We start from the raw sequence: 15,843 nt of genomic DNA, 5'->3' as shown, positions 1-15,843 counted from the left end.
AGTCTGGTCACTGAGAGATCACGGACCAAAAATAAAAGATTATTCCGAAATGCGAATGAAAGGAAATCGGAGTCCAGATTCTATGTGGGCAGCGTGGCCTTTATTTCCTCTGGGGTGCGAGTGAGCTGAATCCGATAACGGAATTAGCACTTGGGTTAAGGTAGATGGGAATTTAAAGGGTCAGAGGGATAGGGATCAGTACATTCACACTTTCCTGGGCAGGACAGTTCTATTTGGACAGGTTGGTTCTATTTGGGTGGGTCGGTTGTATTTGGGCGGGTCAGTTCTATTTGGGCTGGTCAGTTGTATTTGTGTGGGTCAGTTCTATTTGAGAGGGTCGGTTCTATTTGGGTGGGTCCCTACATTTGACTCTATCAGTCACTCAGGTGAGAATCCGAACACCCAGAGGGCTTCAGCCAGCCTTACCTCATTCCTCCTTCCCAAGGCCTAGGCCAGTCAATAATTGTTGAATGAATGACTCTGATAGTCATGTCCAGTCACAAAAGATTTACAAACCACCATGCCCTCCTAAAAAGAAAACAGTAACTAGCAAAATAAAGCCACCCCCTCCTCTAGACTATAATCTTACGTATCAATATATTTTGGGGATCAAACACATTTGGGCTACTGCCATTTTTATTTATTGCCAAATGACCTTCCTGATTCTCCACCTAATGACATCATTTAGTTGGCTGCTGCCAGCTTCATTAGAAGTTAACATCTTGTCACAAAAGCACTGTTTGGACATTATTCATTAAGTCAGCTGCTCATTCAGAATCTGTTATGTGCCAAGCACTACTCCTGGTGCTGGGAAACTGAGCATAAAAAACTAGACAGGAACATTCAACTCCCTCCTCTCTGCTAGCCTGAGCTCTGGGGGTCGAGGGTGGGAGGGCAGGTGACAGCCAGTCATTCAAGAGATACAATATTTTCAGATACTGACATAGCAAAGGAAACAGGCCCCCCAGGCTCTCCCTGGGTGGCAGACATAAACTCAGAGCAACCTTGTATCTTTTACTTGTCTTTATTTTGTGGTAAGGAAACTGAGGCACAAGGCTCAGTAATTCATCCACCCATGGTCACGAGGCTTACATGCTGCAGTCTAGGACTGGAACGCAAACGTTTGGTCCCAGTCTGCGACATAACCACCATGCTCTCTGAAACTATGATGTAATGAAGAGTGTTTTTGATTAGATGGTTGGGGAAGCACTTGGCTTTCTGAGTCAGTGACCTGTAAACTGCTGCCACACTCTCTGAAAGCCAAAAACAGGTTCAGCAAGTTTAAGGAACAGTGGGAAAGCTCTGCCTACCTAGAAAGTAGGAAAGGATGGGGGAAGGAGGGTGGCTTTTACGGTAAGAGACACAGCGGGCACCACTTTTCTCATCCAAGCTGCCTAGATGAGTCTTCAGTGCACAAATGAAGACAGTAGCTATTAGTTAAATAAGCTACTGGATAAGAAAAGCCCAACTTTTTCTCCCTGTCTCAGGTGTCGATGGGCAAGTATAAGATATTGCTTGTTACACCAGTTCATATGCTATCTTAGCTGTGGTGAAAGAATCAAATAAATCCTTTTTGGCAGAAGTTAGACAACTCCACATCCTGCTGCAGTGTGATCACAGTGAGCCACTGACATGCAGCCTGGAATTGTCCCTTTATAGAAAAGAATGACAGCAGAAGCGGTTGGCTTTAAAATGCATTACATTGACGTAAGAGAGTGGGGGGAAGGTGGAGTGATTGCAGTGGAGGGCGCGTGTGTGGCCTGAGTGACATTATAGCTCTTCTACATGTGCTCTTGAGTAGCATGTTATGAGATTGCATCTAAGAACCTGGCTGTCCGTTTTTATTGTAATCTGGAAGCCTAGCCATGCTTGGTTTATTGAAATACCTGAGGCTTACATGATTGCAAGAGGGACTTTACCTAACAATTGCAATCAGTGTAACCTGGCTTATTGTACCCTCAATGAATCCCCAACAATAAAAAAAGAAAAAAAAAAAAGGAAAAAAAAAAAAGAAATACCTGAGGCTTCTTATGTTTTAAGTAGATTGTAAATTGTTCTGTGACCCAACGCATGCCGATGTATAATCTGTACAACATGAGATGGAAATTAGCTGAAGTTTAGGGAAAAAGCCACTTCTCTTTCTACCACACTCTCTTTGTAACAGGAAAAGAATGTACATGATGGTTGGATGAGCCACGGAAATCTACGCGAGCTTGAGGAAAAACTTAGAAATCACTGCACACGTTCAATTAATCCCTCAGGTACATGTTAAGTGAGTTAACAGCGCATGCATTTACCCAACACCTTACTTACATCTTTCTCAATCTGGACATCTGAAAATGATCAATAAGATACAAATGGTCCCTTGTTCTTTTTGCCCCTAGCCTCCCTTTCTTCATCCCCAACATTTGTTTGGAATGGCCATTGGGGTGCTGCAGAAAGGAAAGCACAGTTCACAGAACGGACATGTTTACCCACTTGCAGGCTTCTGTAGTTTGTTTCTGCATGAAGGCACTGAGAATTTGCAAGCTTCCAGACTCCCCAAGTTTAAATAAACAATGCTTCTATTCCAATCTTCCAAGAAAGTTGTGTTTATCTCTCTGCCTTCTGTTAAGGTGACCATTCACTGATCTCATAGTTAATGTATGTCCTACACTGAGCAATGTGCTTTTCAGACGTGGATGTGTATTTCCAAGAGAGCATTCTATGTTAGTCTCATTTTGCAGGTAAGGAAAGTAAGAACAAGGGAGGTTATGCAAATGGTCTAAAGTTGCACAGATTTTTAAGGTGTAGAGCTGGAATTTAAATCTAGGTGTAGACTCAAAATCTCAGGTGTTTCTTTTCTTTTCTCTGCTCAATATAGACTTCATCTATTCCCATAGATGGTTTTCTTGCAACAATTGCACATCTATGGGACACAACCGTAGAGTTAGCTTTGTGCGAGGTGATCTGGCAAATTATAAAAGAAGGAAAAAGAAAGCCTCAGCCAGCAAGACATGACTTGTACTTACGAAATGCATCAAATATGAGGTTGAATTAGGGAAGGGGTCACAAAGTCAAATGTTTATGGGTAACATGCAAGTAATGTAATGGTAGGTGAGGACCTCCAGGAACTGGAGAGCTTATATCTTTATGAGGCAGCCACTCCCCATCTGGTGCCCAATAATTGTATGTATAAAACAGAATTTCTGGTTTCTCTTGCAAAACTAGATAAAATGACAATACGGAGTGTAAATTCCTTCAGGGAAAAAAAAAATGTTAACACTGAGAGGAATAAGAAAACTTACCAAGGGCCAGGTTGGGCCTCTGGATATAAGTTTGTCATCTCTGTTCTAGAAGATTGGTTTTCAAACTCTAGAAAGTCTGCGCTGGGTGCAGGTATTTGCATTTTAAGCCTGGTGTTCACCTAGGTTTGCAGATGGGTGCTGAGCCCTCTAACTGGGCTCTGACAGTAGACAGCAGCATCCAAATGCTTTCATTGCCAAATACGCACCAGGCTTTTGAGGGAGCTGTTTCTTGTAAAGAAATTATGTACACTAATTATATACATCTCATCCAAAATGAAATAAATTAAAATTTCAGGTGTGAAAGAACCCTTAAAATAATTAAGTCTAGTTTCTTCATAAAGTAGGTAAGAAAACTGAATGCTAGCCAAATAGGTTTCACTGCTGATCGGTTTTGGGACTTTGGACAATTCTTTGTTCTTCCTGCATCCCATTTCCTTCCTCTGTAAAATCAGGGGGGTAGAATACACAATTGCTAACTGCTCATAATCCTATGATTATTTTTGCATTAAGGCAGGGGGTGAGGAGGGGCAGGGGAAGATAAATAACTGAGAAAAATTGGGACCAGCCATTTTCCAACATGGCGGTCATCTCTGGCTCTTCCACAGCACCCCTGGGAGAGCATTGGAAAACCAGTCAGTCATCCACGCCACCAATGGGTTGATGGCACGTGGTATACTTAGTCACATGTCCAACAGCTGCTGCCTGGCATGGCTTTCAGTGCTAGCTGTCTGTTTAACAAATGAATGCTGGCAGATTCAAGGGAGGCAGGGCAGAGGCAGGTGGAGAGCTTGACATAACCCATCGCCACAACAGAAACAAGTAAAAATAAATGTCTTTCTGATGGTGCGCATCAGCAGGCAGCAACCTTGGGAAGGGAGGAGCATCATTTATGTCAAAAATGATTGCTACGCCATCTTGCAAATGTAGCAGACACTATTTATGCAACTGAGTTATGGAATACATGTAAACTGTTCCTTCTCACAAAGTCCCTATTTTGGCAAATATGTATTGAGAATAAACTACATAAATTATTTACTATCCAAACTTAGAAACCAAATAATTTGGATCATGAGAATTTAAATAGTAAGAGATATTGACAATCTACTGATTATCAATTATCACATAGGAAAGAATTAAGAGTTTTGGTAGCAAGGGATACTGCTCTTATGCCAAAATATTAATCTGAGTTGATTGAGTCTTGAGAGTTTATATTTCAGTGCTTGAATACCCATGTCTGTAATGTTTAGGTCTTTTAAAAAAGACATCTGAAGCAAATATGGCATAGTAAAAGATGATAAAATGGATGTTAGGTGTTTGATATGTGGTCATTAGATAAATGTCTATTCTTGACTAATTTTTTTGGCATATTTCAAAGTAATACCAGGTAGCATATAAAGTGTAAAATTAGTACATTCTTCACTGCTCCAGGAAGTAGAGACTTTCTACAACTTGGGTGTCAGCCAACTAGAGTTTTCTGTAACATAGATCTGTTCTTAGGACTTTTTCCTTCAAAATCGTTCCCCACTGTACAAAAGTTCAGATATCTTCAAAGGTGGTATGCCCTAAATTTGCACTCTTATAGCATCTATATGTCTATTCTTCTACCTATTCTTATATAACTATAATACATATATATATTCCCTCATTTATATAGCATGCTTTGGCATGATTTGAGTGTCATGCTAATGTCATTTGAGTTCTAAGGACACAAAGTCAGATACAGCATTTTCTCTCCTTATTTTCTCTCCTTTGCTGGGGGAATTACATTACCAGGAAAGAGAGAAAAACTAGAGAAATAGTAGTGCCCTTGATAAATTTTGTGATAAAGTACAGGATTGTCTGGAAGCCTGTAGGAGGGACATGTAAATCAGGATGATGAATTAAGAAGAGAATATATCTGATTAATTGGTTATGTTTGCCTCCAGCAGAGTTTGTCTCCAGAAGGATTCCTTAAAGGCAGGCATTAATGCCTTGCTTGTTTTTATGTCTCCCTTAGCCCTAGGCATATTGCCTTATTTGTAGTTCATTAATTCCACAAATATTCACAGAGAGCACCTACCACATGTCAGCTGCTAGGCATAGGAAAGGGAGCAGGGTAGACACAAGGCCCCGTCTTTATGGAGCCAATAAGAATAACAGACAATAAACAAAGAAGCACACAGCTACATGAGGGACCATCAAGTAATGATAAGGGCTTTTACAGAAAAATAAAGCTGACTGAGATGGAAAATGGCAGGATTTGCTTTAAGTTTGTGAACTCATCCTAGAAAAAGTGCTACACACCTCATCATGAATATCACTACAGCCACCTTTGAAGTACTTCCCTTGGCAATCTGGTGACTATAGTGATACTCATCAGTGAGGTATATAGCACTTTTTCTAGGATGAGTTTGCGAAGGTTATTATCTGACCTCTTGGGGTGGTTTGAAGAGGTGGGTGGCCTTTGGGCAAAGACCTACATGAAGTGAAATATCTGGGGAAGAGCATTTTGTGCACAAAAAACAGAAAACATGAAGATATTGAGGTAAGAGCTTGGCTTTCCTGTGTATGGAATAGCAGTGGAGCCATTGTAATTGGCGTTTGGGTAAAAAAAATGGTAAAAGAGATTAAAGATGGTAGAGGGGCTTCTGGGGGCTGAATTTGGATTGGACTGGACTGCAGAGTAGCTTCTAATCTGTGTCTCTTCATTGAGAGACACAGTATAGTGTCACATAGTATAATAATGACTTGTTAACAGTGATGCTTTGGAAAAATAACTCCAGAGTGAAGCAGAATAGAGATTGTTAATAGGGAGGTGAGGTAGATGACCTCTGCTTTATCCTAGGCCTAGGGTAATGGGTGACTGAACTGGAATGAGAACACAGGAAAGGACAGAGAGGGAGCATAGGAGATCCATTAATTAATTATGAGTTGAAATTGGTCAGCATTATTAAGAGCACAATGCTGTTTTCTGTAGTATATTATTTGGAGGAAAGGGGAATTGGAAATATGGAACATAAATTTGGATCCCAAAATTCAAATTAAAAACCCCACTTAGTTCTTTTGAGGATTCTCTGTATTTTTTCCTATACTAGTTTGCAATCCCACTAACAGTGCATCATGTACTCCTGATGCCTCTCTGCACCCGTACCAGCATCTACTGCTTTGGGATCTTGTGATATGAGCTATTCTCGCTGGTGTTATGTGATATCTTAAATTAGTTTTGATTTACGTTTCTCTGATGATTGGGGATGCTGTGCACTTTTTCATGTATTTGGCCATTTATCTGTCTTCTTGGGAAAAGGTTCTGTTCCTGTTGCTTGCCCATTGACTGATGGGGTTGTTCTGTTCTTGTTGATTTGCTTGAGTTCTTTGTGCAATTCATAACGTGAATATCTTCTCCAGTTCTGAAGGTGGTTTATTTGCTTTGTTGATCATGTCCTTAGCCATGCAGAAGCTGAATGGAAAGATGGGCTGTGTGGGTCTAAGGTTTTGTCCCAACATAGAATGGCCTTTTTATTTTTATTGTTTTCTCAATATAGAAGGTTTTACTGTTCATTTGGCTTATGTACAGTTTTCATGAAATCGAGAGAAAATAGAAAACTTACAAACCGGTTAGTCCAGTTAAGACATTTCAGTGGCCTAAGCCTTTGATATAAGTTGAATCAACTAAGGAAGTTGGTAAGGCGCAAGGGCTTTTAGGGATAATTCACTGTTTTTTTTCCTTTTACTCTGTCTGTGAGGGGATTGTGTCTTTCATCTGTGTGCAGCTCAGAGGAGGAGAGGGCATTGCTTAGACAAGTGGGCCCTGCTTGAGTGGGGAAAAGGAATTCTGCTTGGGGTTCCTGCTGGGATCGCTTCACAGGGAGCTTCACACCTGAACTATAGAAGATTCCATGTGTTATATGGTCTTGAACTTGTTATTTCCAAGCTCCGATTTCACTGTCTGATATGGGCATATCCTCGGCATCTCCTCTACCCTGATAAATATCTGTGGACTAAGAAACAAGTATGTATTGGCTGGTAACATGTAGCATACACCAGGGATACCAAGGTGGCTCTGCTTTCACAAAGTATACATTAAAACTGTATGCGAGGGGTGGTGTGAAGGGGGCGCATTTGTTTTTTTGTTATTGGAGATAGATATAAAGCCCATAAACTGACTGCAATATTAGGTACAGAGATGCACACACTAGGCCACGAACTTGAAAAACAAAATTGTAATGGGATGGGCTTGCTAAGGTCTCCTCTTGATTTAGCATATATATCTGTCTTCATCGTAGCCTCACTCAAGACCCCTACTCACTCCTTCCTCTATTGCCCTTGCTAGGTTGTTTATTTAGCACTTAGGAGAGCCAGATGGAATACCTTTGTTTTCACTACATATCCTATAAACTCTTCAAAGGCAGGGGCACTAGGACACCCATGGGTCAGCCCTTTGGGCATAAGCATCAAGATTGGCAGCCTAGTAGTTCAGAGCGCTGCCTCTGAGAGCAGTGAACTCTGGGTACCAATACTAGCCTCCTTACTTACTATCTCAGCCTCAGCTTTATCCTCTGTAATGGGGGTGCTAATAATAGCAACTTGTCATGGTGCAGATAAAAGTGCAACGATGCCTGTCCAGCGTTTAGCATGGTGCCTGACCACTGGATGAAGTGAGTAAGCAGTTGCTGCCATACAAAAGGGATGTGTGGAATCACGGATGCTTTCTTTGTGTTTGACATTTTAGTCAGGTTTAATAAGAACACAAAAGAATGAATTCCTCATCTCGCCGTTACCTCAGCTGCTGGCCCGGGAACACAACTACAGCTCCCCTGCAGGACACCATCCTCATGTACTGTACAAAAGAACAGCAGAGGAGAAGGTCCAGCAGTACCGTGGCTACCCTGGCTCCGGCTGGGATTATCCTGGTTCCTCCCCAAGTCACACTCCCCATGCATCTCAGAGTCAAGAGACACAGTATCACCACCGAAAGTTGCAAAAGCAGCATTTTTGTGGACGACGCAAGAAATGTATGTAAGGAAACTTTTTCTTGTTCTGTTCTTATGTGGGTCTTGGCAGGTTTTCTTGAGTGTCGTAGGCTGTGCTGACTTTGTGGGTTAAAAAGGGGGTTGCTCTACACACCCACTGCAATTTAATCTTGGGCAGAGGACAATAATCATCCCTCCTAGGCAAAAGCTGGAGGATCAAGTTCTTCTAGGCTATATTAGGAGAGATTTAGATATGGTTTCTCTTTTTCTATTGTAGTATCTCCTACTTTTTAGCCACTGGTTCCAAACTTATCTTGGTTACTATGCTCTTGGGAAAAGGACACAGATTTCCAGTGATGAACGAAATTGGAGGTAAATACCTAGGTGTGGTTGGGTGTCCTCTTGGGGGACATGGAGGAGAGACTTCCCAGGAAACAAGAACATGAGAAAGGGAAACAGGTATCCTTGGGTGTGGTTGGTGACCCAGGTTCAACTTTCTGCTTTTTCTGGACCAGCGATATACGATAGAAATACAGAATGAGTCTCAAAGATAATTTCGAATTTTCTAGTAGCCACAAGCAAAATTCCAAAAGAGATAAATTAATTTTAATGACATTAAAATTCAACCTAATATATGCAAAATGTTTTCTCAATGTGTAAAGAACAATTTATTAATGAAGTATTTTATTTTCTTTTGTCATACTGAATTTTAGAAATCTGGTATTCATTTTACACTTGCAGCAGAATTTCAATTCAGGTGATAAATTTTCTTCAGAAGGACTGAATCTGTATTTAGATTTCATAAAATTTTTTTTTTTTTTTTTTTTTTTTTTTGAGACACAGTCTCACTTTATGGCCCTCGGTAGAGTGCCATGGCATCACACAGCTCACAGCAACCTCCAACTCCTGGGCTTAAGCGATTCTCTTGCCTCAGCCTCCCAAGTAGCTGGGACTACAGGCGCCCGCCACAACGCCGGGCTATTTTTTGGTTGCAGTTCAGCCGGGGCTGGGTTTGAACCCATCACCCTCGGTATATGGGGCCGGCGCCTTACCAACTGAGCCACAGGCGCCGCCCTAGATTTCATAAAATTTAAGATTGAAAAAGATGATTTACATATTCAAGTTGTTTCAGACATACTTAAAAGTTTTTAAATAACTGAATCGGATATTGCTTTTTATATTTAAATTAAATCAAATGAAATATTCAACTTATCTGTTGTACCAGCCTCATTTCAGTGGGTACCAAGATAGATCACAAAGCCAGATGAGGGTCTTCTCATGAAGAAGAAATGGTATCTCTAAGATGTAAATCAAAACAATAATGGAAGATAGTGTTTTTACCAATTTAATTGGGTTGGGATTTTGGGTGTTGTTGAAATATTGCCATTCAGGGACATCCATTTCACATGTATCTGTAATACCAGTGGTGCATATAGTATTAGTAATGATATTTATAGTGGAAATGTACATATCTGATATGAAATATGAAAACTAATTTTTAGAGCAATCGTATGAAGGGTGTCAGGGTCCTTTAGGAAACTGAGACTCAGGGTCCCAGGGCTGATGGCCAACCTTAGTTTTTAAAATAACTCTAATTGACTTGATCTTTTAATATCAGTCTGCAGAAAACTGACATCACTATTATGATGCTGCCAGTGTGACAATATTAAACTAGTTCTGTACTAGTTAGGAGGTAGTTACTGCCCTTTTTCTTCCCAGGGACTCTTGGACTTCTTGGTACTCATCAACTAAAGATAACACGCCTGGTCCAGTAGAAACTTCCAGGTCTCTGCGCAAAAGCTCTGACCAGTATCCATTCTGCTAAGTGTGTGCTCACACCTTACTAGTTAGGAAAAGTGTCTGGTAGTTTTTAATATCTTAATATCACCCCTGACTGAGCTGTTTCCCTAATAACTAAGTCACCATCAAGTCAAAGAGTCCTTACTAGCCACTTACTATATTCTATTTTAAAGTCTTGTGTTGAGACAAGGGCATGCAGCCTGGGCAGTGTTTTATAGTAGTTTCCATTTTATTTAGAAAATAATATATAAAGTGTTATAATGAATTCAGATCCAATGGATAATGTCTATTTCTGTGGTTTTTGAGTAATACAATGAGGATTTTCTACTTTTAAAGATTCCCCCACCCCGCCAAAAATTGATTTTTGTTAACGTGCTCTATAACCTAGAATTGTAGCTTCTTTCTTTTACTCTTTAGAGTACCTTTTTTTTTTTTTTTTTTTTTTTTTTTGAGGCAGAGTCTCACTCTCTGTCATTGTAGCTCACTGCAAACTCTTAGACTCCTGCCTCAGCGTCCTGAGTAGCTACAGGTGCCTGCCACAATACTCAGCTAGTTTTTCTATTTTTAGTAGAGACAAGGTCCTTGCTCTTGCTGAGGCTGGTCTCAAACTCCTAAGTTCAAGCAATACACCTGCCTTGGCCTCCCTGAGTGCTAAGATTACAGGTGTGAGCCACAGTGCTTGGCCTTATAGCATTTTTGAGTTACTGGATGTATCCCTGCACACATCCACCCAGCCATTGGGCCATCTATCCATCTTTCTGTCTACCCATCCATGCATCCAAACATCTGTTGAATAGATCTTTTTTGACCATATACTGAATGCAAAAGACACATTGAGGCAGGGATGCTATCCCTCATTAGTTGATCAGTGAAGTGGGGGTTACATAGTTTCTTTCCTCCCCTTGTTTCCATTTCTCTGTCAATCTATCTCACCCAGATGTTCTCTACTGATCTCCATTCCAAATGCTCTTGTGTTTTCTGCAGATGCACCCAAGCCTCCCTCAGAGGACACATACCTGAGATTTGATGAATATGGGAGCTCAGGGCGACCCAGAAGATCAGCTGGAAAATCACAGAAGGGCTTGAATGTAGAAACCCTCGTGGTAGCGGACAAGAAGATGGTGGAAAAGCACGGCAGGGGGGACGTCACGACGTACATCCTTACAGTGATGAACATGGTAAGGGAGGCCGTCACAAACCTTCCGGCTCTCCAAGGAAGTTAATTATAGGCTTCCCTTTCGTAGGTTAAATAGCAGATGGAGCTGCTTATGTGGCTTTATTGGAGAGGTGAAAGTTGAGTTTGGAAGAAATTGTCTTCATGTGTACATGTATTTGGTAAATTTGAAGCCTACGTACTTTGTTAATATGTCTGATTGATTCATAGGGTTTTTGAAATTTTGAGGTTTTGTTTGATTCCAGTTATTCCAACAGGTCTCCAGCCTATTTAAAGATGGAACTATCGGAAGTGACATAAACATCGTTGTGGTGAGCCTCATTCTTCTAGAACAGGAACCTGTAAGTGGCAAACTTCATTTATTTCTTCATTCAGGCTGGTGTTGGGGATATATTTATTCAACATCCGCTGTACGCCAATTCATGCACGGGTGATCAGAATCCAAATTTGAAAGTAGGTTGACCTTACTAGGGTTGTGTGATCAAATGATTAAACTAAAACACCATAACTTGTTTATATAAATACATTTTACACATAGTACATATGCATACAGACACACAAAACACAAGAAAGAGTAAATTTTGAAGACTCAATATATCTGAGATAAATATATTGTGTAAAGAAAATGTAAATGTTATCTAGGCTTTATAAGGAAGGTGAGTTTGGTCGTAGATTTAAAGACTTGTTGAATTTCGAAAGTTGGATATGCTGAGTAATTGCAGGTAAGGTGCAAAAGGATATTTTGGAAATATACCAAAAATATACTAAAAATAAGACATCAGAAAATTATTTCGGGAAACCTACTGTCTCAGTGTAGGCCAAAAAGAAGGGATCTTTAACTGCCCTTGAATTCATTATAGTGAGTACAAGACTCAGGCGGAGCAAATTATAAAACCGGAACATGTAATCAAGTGTTAAATTGTATGGCGCTCACTGCTTTTGTAGTGTTTTGATGTTTAAACCGTGTTTTTTTAAGGTAGGGATTACCATTCAAACAGACCAATTTCTAAGTCCCCTGAGGCTCTTCCTCTTCATCTGTAACCCCCACAGACAAGGGAAAAAGCCACTGGCAGACAGAGACAAGACCAAAATTGATCTAAGTGCCCAGGTGTGTGGAGATACAGAGGTTAACCACTTGTCAAAGTATTTTCGGAATTTTAGAAAGAAAGGGGGTGTGTTGGTTGGGACACACCTTCGCATTTTGCCTACTATTTGCGCGTAGTTCAAGGCTGTGGAAGCATACAACATTCTCATTCACTGACAGTTAGAGATCTCTTCTAAAAACCCTCAAATGGACCCAAGTCGGTAGTTTTAAGAGATCGAACATTTTGACAGATGATTATTTTAAGGGCATGCACTATCTTACCCCTTAGTGTTTTATAACTGTTTCTTCATCCATTTAGTGAATCTCCTTATGTTGGTTGAGTAATTGTAACCTATGATGTGACAAATGCTTTGCTGGGAATTTTGGCATCGAGTTAAATAAGCTGTGGTGACTGTCATCTTTATGATTTATTAAAAAACCTGTTGAACTTCATGGCCCTTCCTTTATTATTATGTTCTAAAAGTTGTAACAGTTTTGTGAAAGTGATACCAGGTGAAATGCACAAAGACATTCCCAGCGGATGTCAGATTATCTGCCGAGGAAATGTAATTGGCTATAAACTACGCTACTGAAACTTAGTCTTTGCTTTGAATGTTGTGAGCATTCAGCTAGAAAGGACTTCTTCTCTAATTGGCTCCTACCTTAACTCTACTGGCCTTTCCCCCTACAAACGTGATGTTTCTATGTTTGCCTATACAAATGGAAGGATTTAACAGTCTCGTCTCTTAGTCAAATTCACACTCTAATTTGTGTGGGCTTCCTATAGGGAGGATTATTGATCAACCATCACGCAGACCAGTCTCTGAATAGTTTTTGCCAGTGGCAGTCAGCCCTCATTGGAAAGAATGGAAAGAGGCATGACCATGCCATCTTACTCACAGGATTTGATATTTGCTCCTGGAAGAATGAACCATGTGACACTCTAGGTAAGGTATGAACAGATCTTTGTGCACCTGTTAGCCAATAGCATGGTATGAAGACTCTCTCTCTCTCTCTCTTTCTTTTTTTTTTGAGACAGAGTCTTACTTGGTTGCCCTAGGTGGAGTGCTATGGCGTCACAGCTCACAGCAACCTCAGTCTCTTGGGCTCAGGCTATTCTCTTGCCTCAGCCTCCTGAGTAGCTGGAACTCTAGGTGCCTGCCACATGTCTGGATATTTTCAGAGACAGGGTCTCACTCTTGGCTCAGGCTTGTCTCGAACTCCTGAGCTCAAGCGGTCTACCCCCCTCAGCCTCCTAGAGTGCTAGGATTACAGGTGTGAGCCATAGCGCTCTTCATAGCCTAGTGTGAAGAGTTTCTATCAGATGTGTGGTGGTTTTGATCCTTAGTAAAGACACCTAATAATTAAATTATGGATGATTCTCACATTGTCCTATTTAACCAAACTCATTGTGGAATGGAGAGCCCATTTACTTTGTTCCTTTCGCATTTTTCATTATTAATCCCACGGATGATCACTGAGACATGAGATGTTCCACTTACCTAAGTTGAAGATTATTCCAGAAGCATCACAACCACAGAACAGGATGGCCAAGGAGAATCTGGTACCTAACTGTACCACTAGGTAGCAGTGCCTCCTTTAGAAAGTTACTTGACGTCGGAGGACTTTATGCTTCCATGTTTATACAAGGCAGGGGGAGTAAGGACTGTTTCCGTGACACCTATACTATATTTTCTAGTATATTCCATTGCACATAGTAGGAATTCAGAAATCTGTTTGATTAACTGATGATTGTGTTTAACAGGGGTCAGCCCGCTTTCTCTGTAAAGAGCCAGAGAGCAAATATTTTAGGTTCTGCAGGCCTCTGTTGCAACTACTCACTTCAACTGGATTCTTGCAAAAACATCCATAGACAATATGTGAACGAACAGGTGTGGCCGTGGCTGTGTTCCCATGAAATACTGTTTACAAAAGCGAATGTGGGAGCCATTGTTTGCTGGCATAGCTGATGGTCAAACAGGGGGATCTGAGAAAAACTTGCATGATTTACCCTCTTAATTTCTTTCTCAAAGTGCTTTATATTAATAATCCTTTATGATACATTAGAGATAAAGGTCAATTGAAGGTCACAAAATTTTGTGTTTTCAAATTGTCTACAATGTGTCCATTATGTCTTATGCATTGTGTTTATTTCAATAATTTGTTATGAATCATAGCATTGAAAAAGCACAACTGTTTGGGGGGGTTGTTTCATAGAAAAGGAGGGATGGTAGATATTCATTCATGTCCTGAGTTTGGAATGTGCAAATGTGATATTTGATAAGCCAGTGCATTGTTGATGTCTTGAAGAGAGATTCTGAGAAGGAGGCCACTCTAGCAGTCAACCAGAAACCAAAACACAGCAAAAGGTTCGGAAAAACAAACACGGCACCAGAAATCCACCAACGATTCTATAGATCATACGCAGCAAGTCCTAATGCAAGAAGAACGTGGACTTGACTTTGCTCTTGATTCCTGAGTCTAGGATTGATGGCTGTGAGATGTTTAGCATGTCAACTCACCTTTCTGATCCTCAGTTTCCTACTCTATAATTATACACACACACACGGACATACTAAGTTAATAACACAGTGCGTGGTGTTTGGCACCTGTTTAGTGGTGGTGGTGGGGCTCACCATGATGCTGCCAGCTGTGACGTGAGCCTTTGTGTTACATTTCCCAGGTGATTTCACATCCATCTTGGCAGTAAGGTGGGTACAATCATTTCTCAAGCACGTGTTTAATACTAAATGGATACACAAGCTTGTTCTATCAATTATTAGAACCCCAAACTGGAAAGACAGACATTTTCTCTCTCCTCTGTCCCTCTCTCTCTCTCAACAGTAATGTATTTCAAGATTGAATCAAAGGCTGTCTGGAATGATTTCATAACTGCTCTTGGGAAGCAGTAGCTTTTAGAAACAGGAATATTTATCCCATTGTAATAACAGAAGAAAAATACATTTAATCTGCATATATTGCTCAGGTGTCGCTACATTCACTGCTCAAGAACAACAACATGCGTCTTTGCCCTTGACTGTTCAGTGAACATTTTGCATTAGTTTAGTTCTCATTTTGTCAGTTGCTCTGACCCAACGGATAGACAAGGCATACACATGTAAAATGAGAATTACAATGCATACGGACCTCACGGCATTGTTGGGAAGATGACACTGTCTCACAAAAACACAAAAATGAGATACTGCATTTATACCTTATCATTACCAAGGACATGGAACTACTTGTCTTTAGCGTGTTCTTGCAAAAGAAAATAAATGCATTCATCTAGTAAACGAAAACCAGATAGAGCATCAGACGTGATGGTGTATCAGTGTGTGCAGACTCACGATGGACACTGATCTTTCCATAGGGTTTGCCCCCATCAGCGGCATGTGCAGCAAATACCGGAGTTGCACCATTAATGAGGACACGGGGCTCGGCCTGGCCTTCACCATCGCTCATGAGTCTGGGCACAAGTGAGTGGTTCCTTGATTCCTCTGTGTGTGACAACTGCTCGGGCACTTCACCAGCATCCTTCTGGTGATTCTT

The 15,843-nt window shown here is 40.8% G+C and overlaps 1 protein-coding gene across 3 annotated transcripts in view; it reads left to right on the top strand.

Moving 5' to 3' along the window:
• Nucleotides 1–15,843, top strand: part of ADAMTS18 (ADAM metallopeptidase with thrombospondin type 1 motif 18) — a 126,992-nt gene that overhangs the window by 44,692 nt on the left and 66,457 nt on the right. For 2 of the 3 annotated variants that reach the window (XM_053608701.1, XM_053608697.1), the window contains 5 exons: nt 7,996–8,278; nt 11,021–11,214; nt 11,468–11,551; nt 13,082–13,241; nt 15,665–15,770. In XM_053608701.1, the coding sequence (XP_053464676.1) occupies nt 7,996–8,278; nt 11,021–11,214; nt 11,468–11,551; nt 13,082–13,241; nt 15,665–15,770 (827 nt within the window). Of the gene's footprint in view, nt 1–7,995; nt 8,283–11,020; nt 11,215–11,467; nt 11,552–13,081; nt 13,242–15,664; nt 15,771–15,843 lie in introns of all 3 variants that reach the window. The other variant, XM_053608699.1, reaches the window with a different exon arrangement.

Source organism: Nycticebus coucang, chromosome 2 (assembly GCF_027406575.1).
Source record: "Nycticebus coucang isolate mNycCou1 chromosome 2, mNycCou1.pri, whole genome shotgun sequence".
In the NCBI taxonomy this organism is placed as follows: Eukaryota; Metazoa; Chordata; class Mammalia; order Primates; family Lorisidae; genus Nycticebus; species Nycticebus coucang.
The sequence above is the reverse complement of the archived record's forward strand: the minus strand, read 5'-3'. Positions and strand labels throughout refer to the sequence as shown.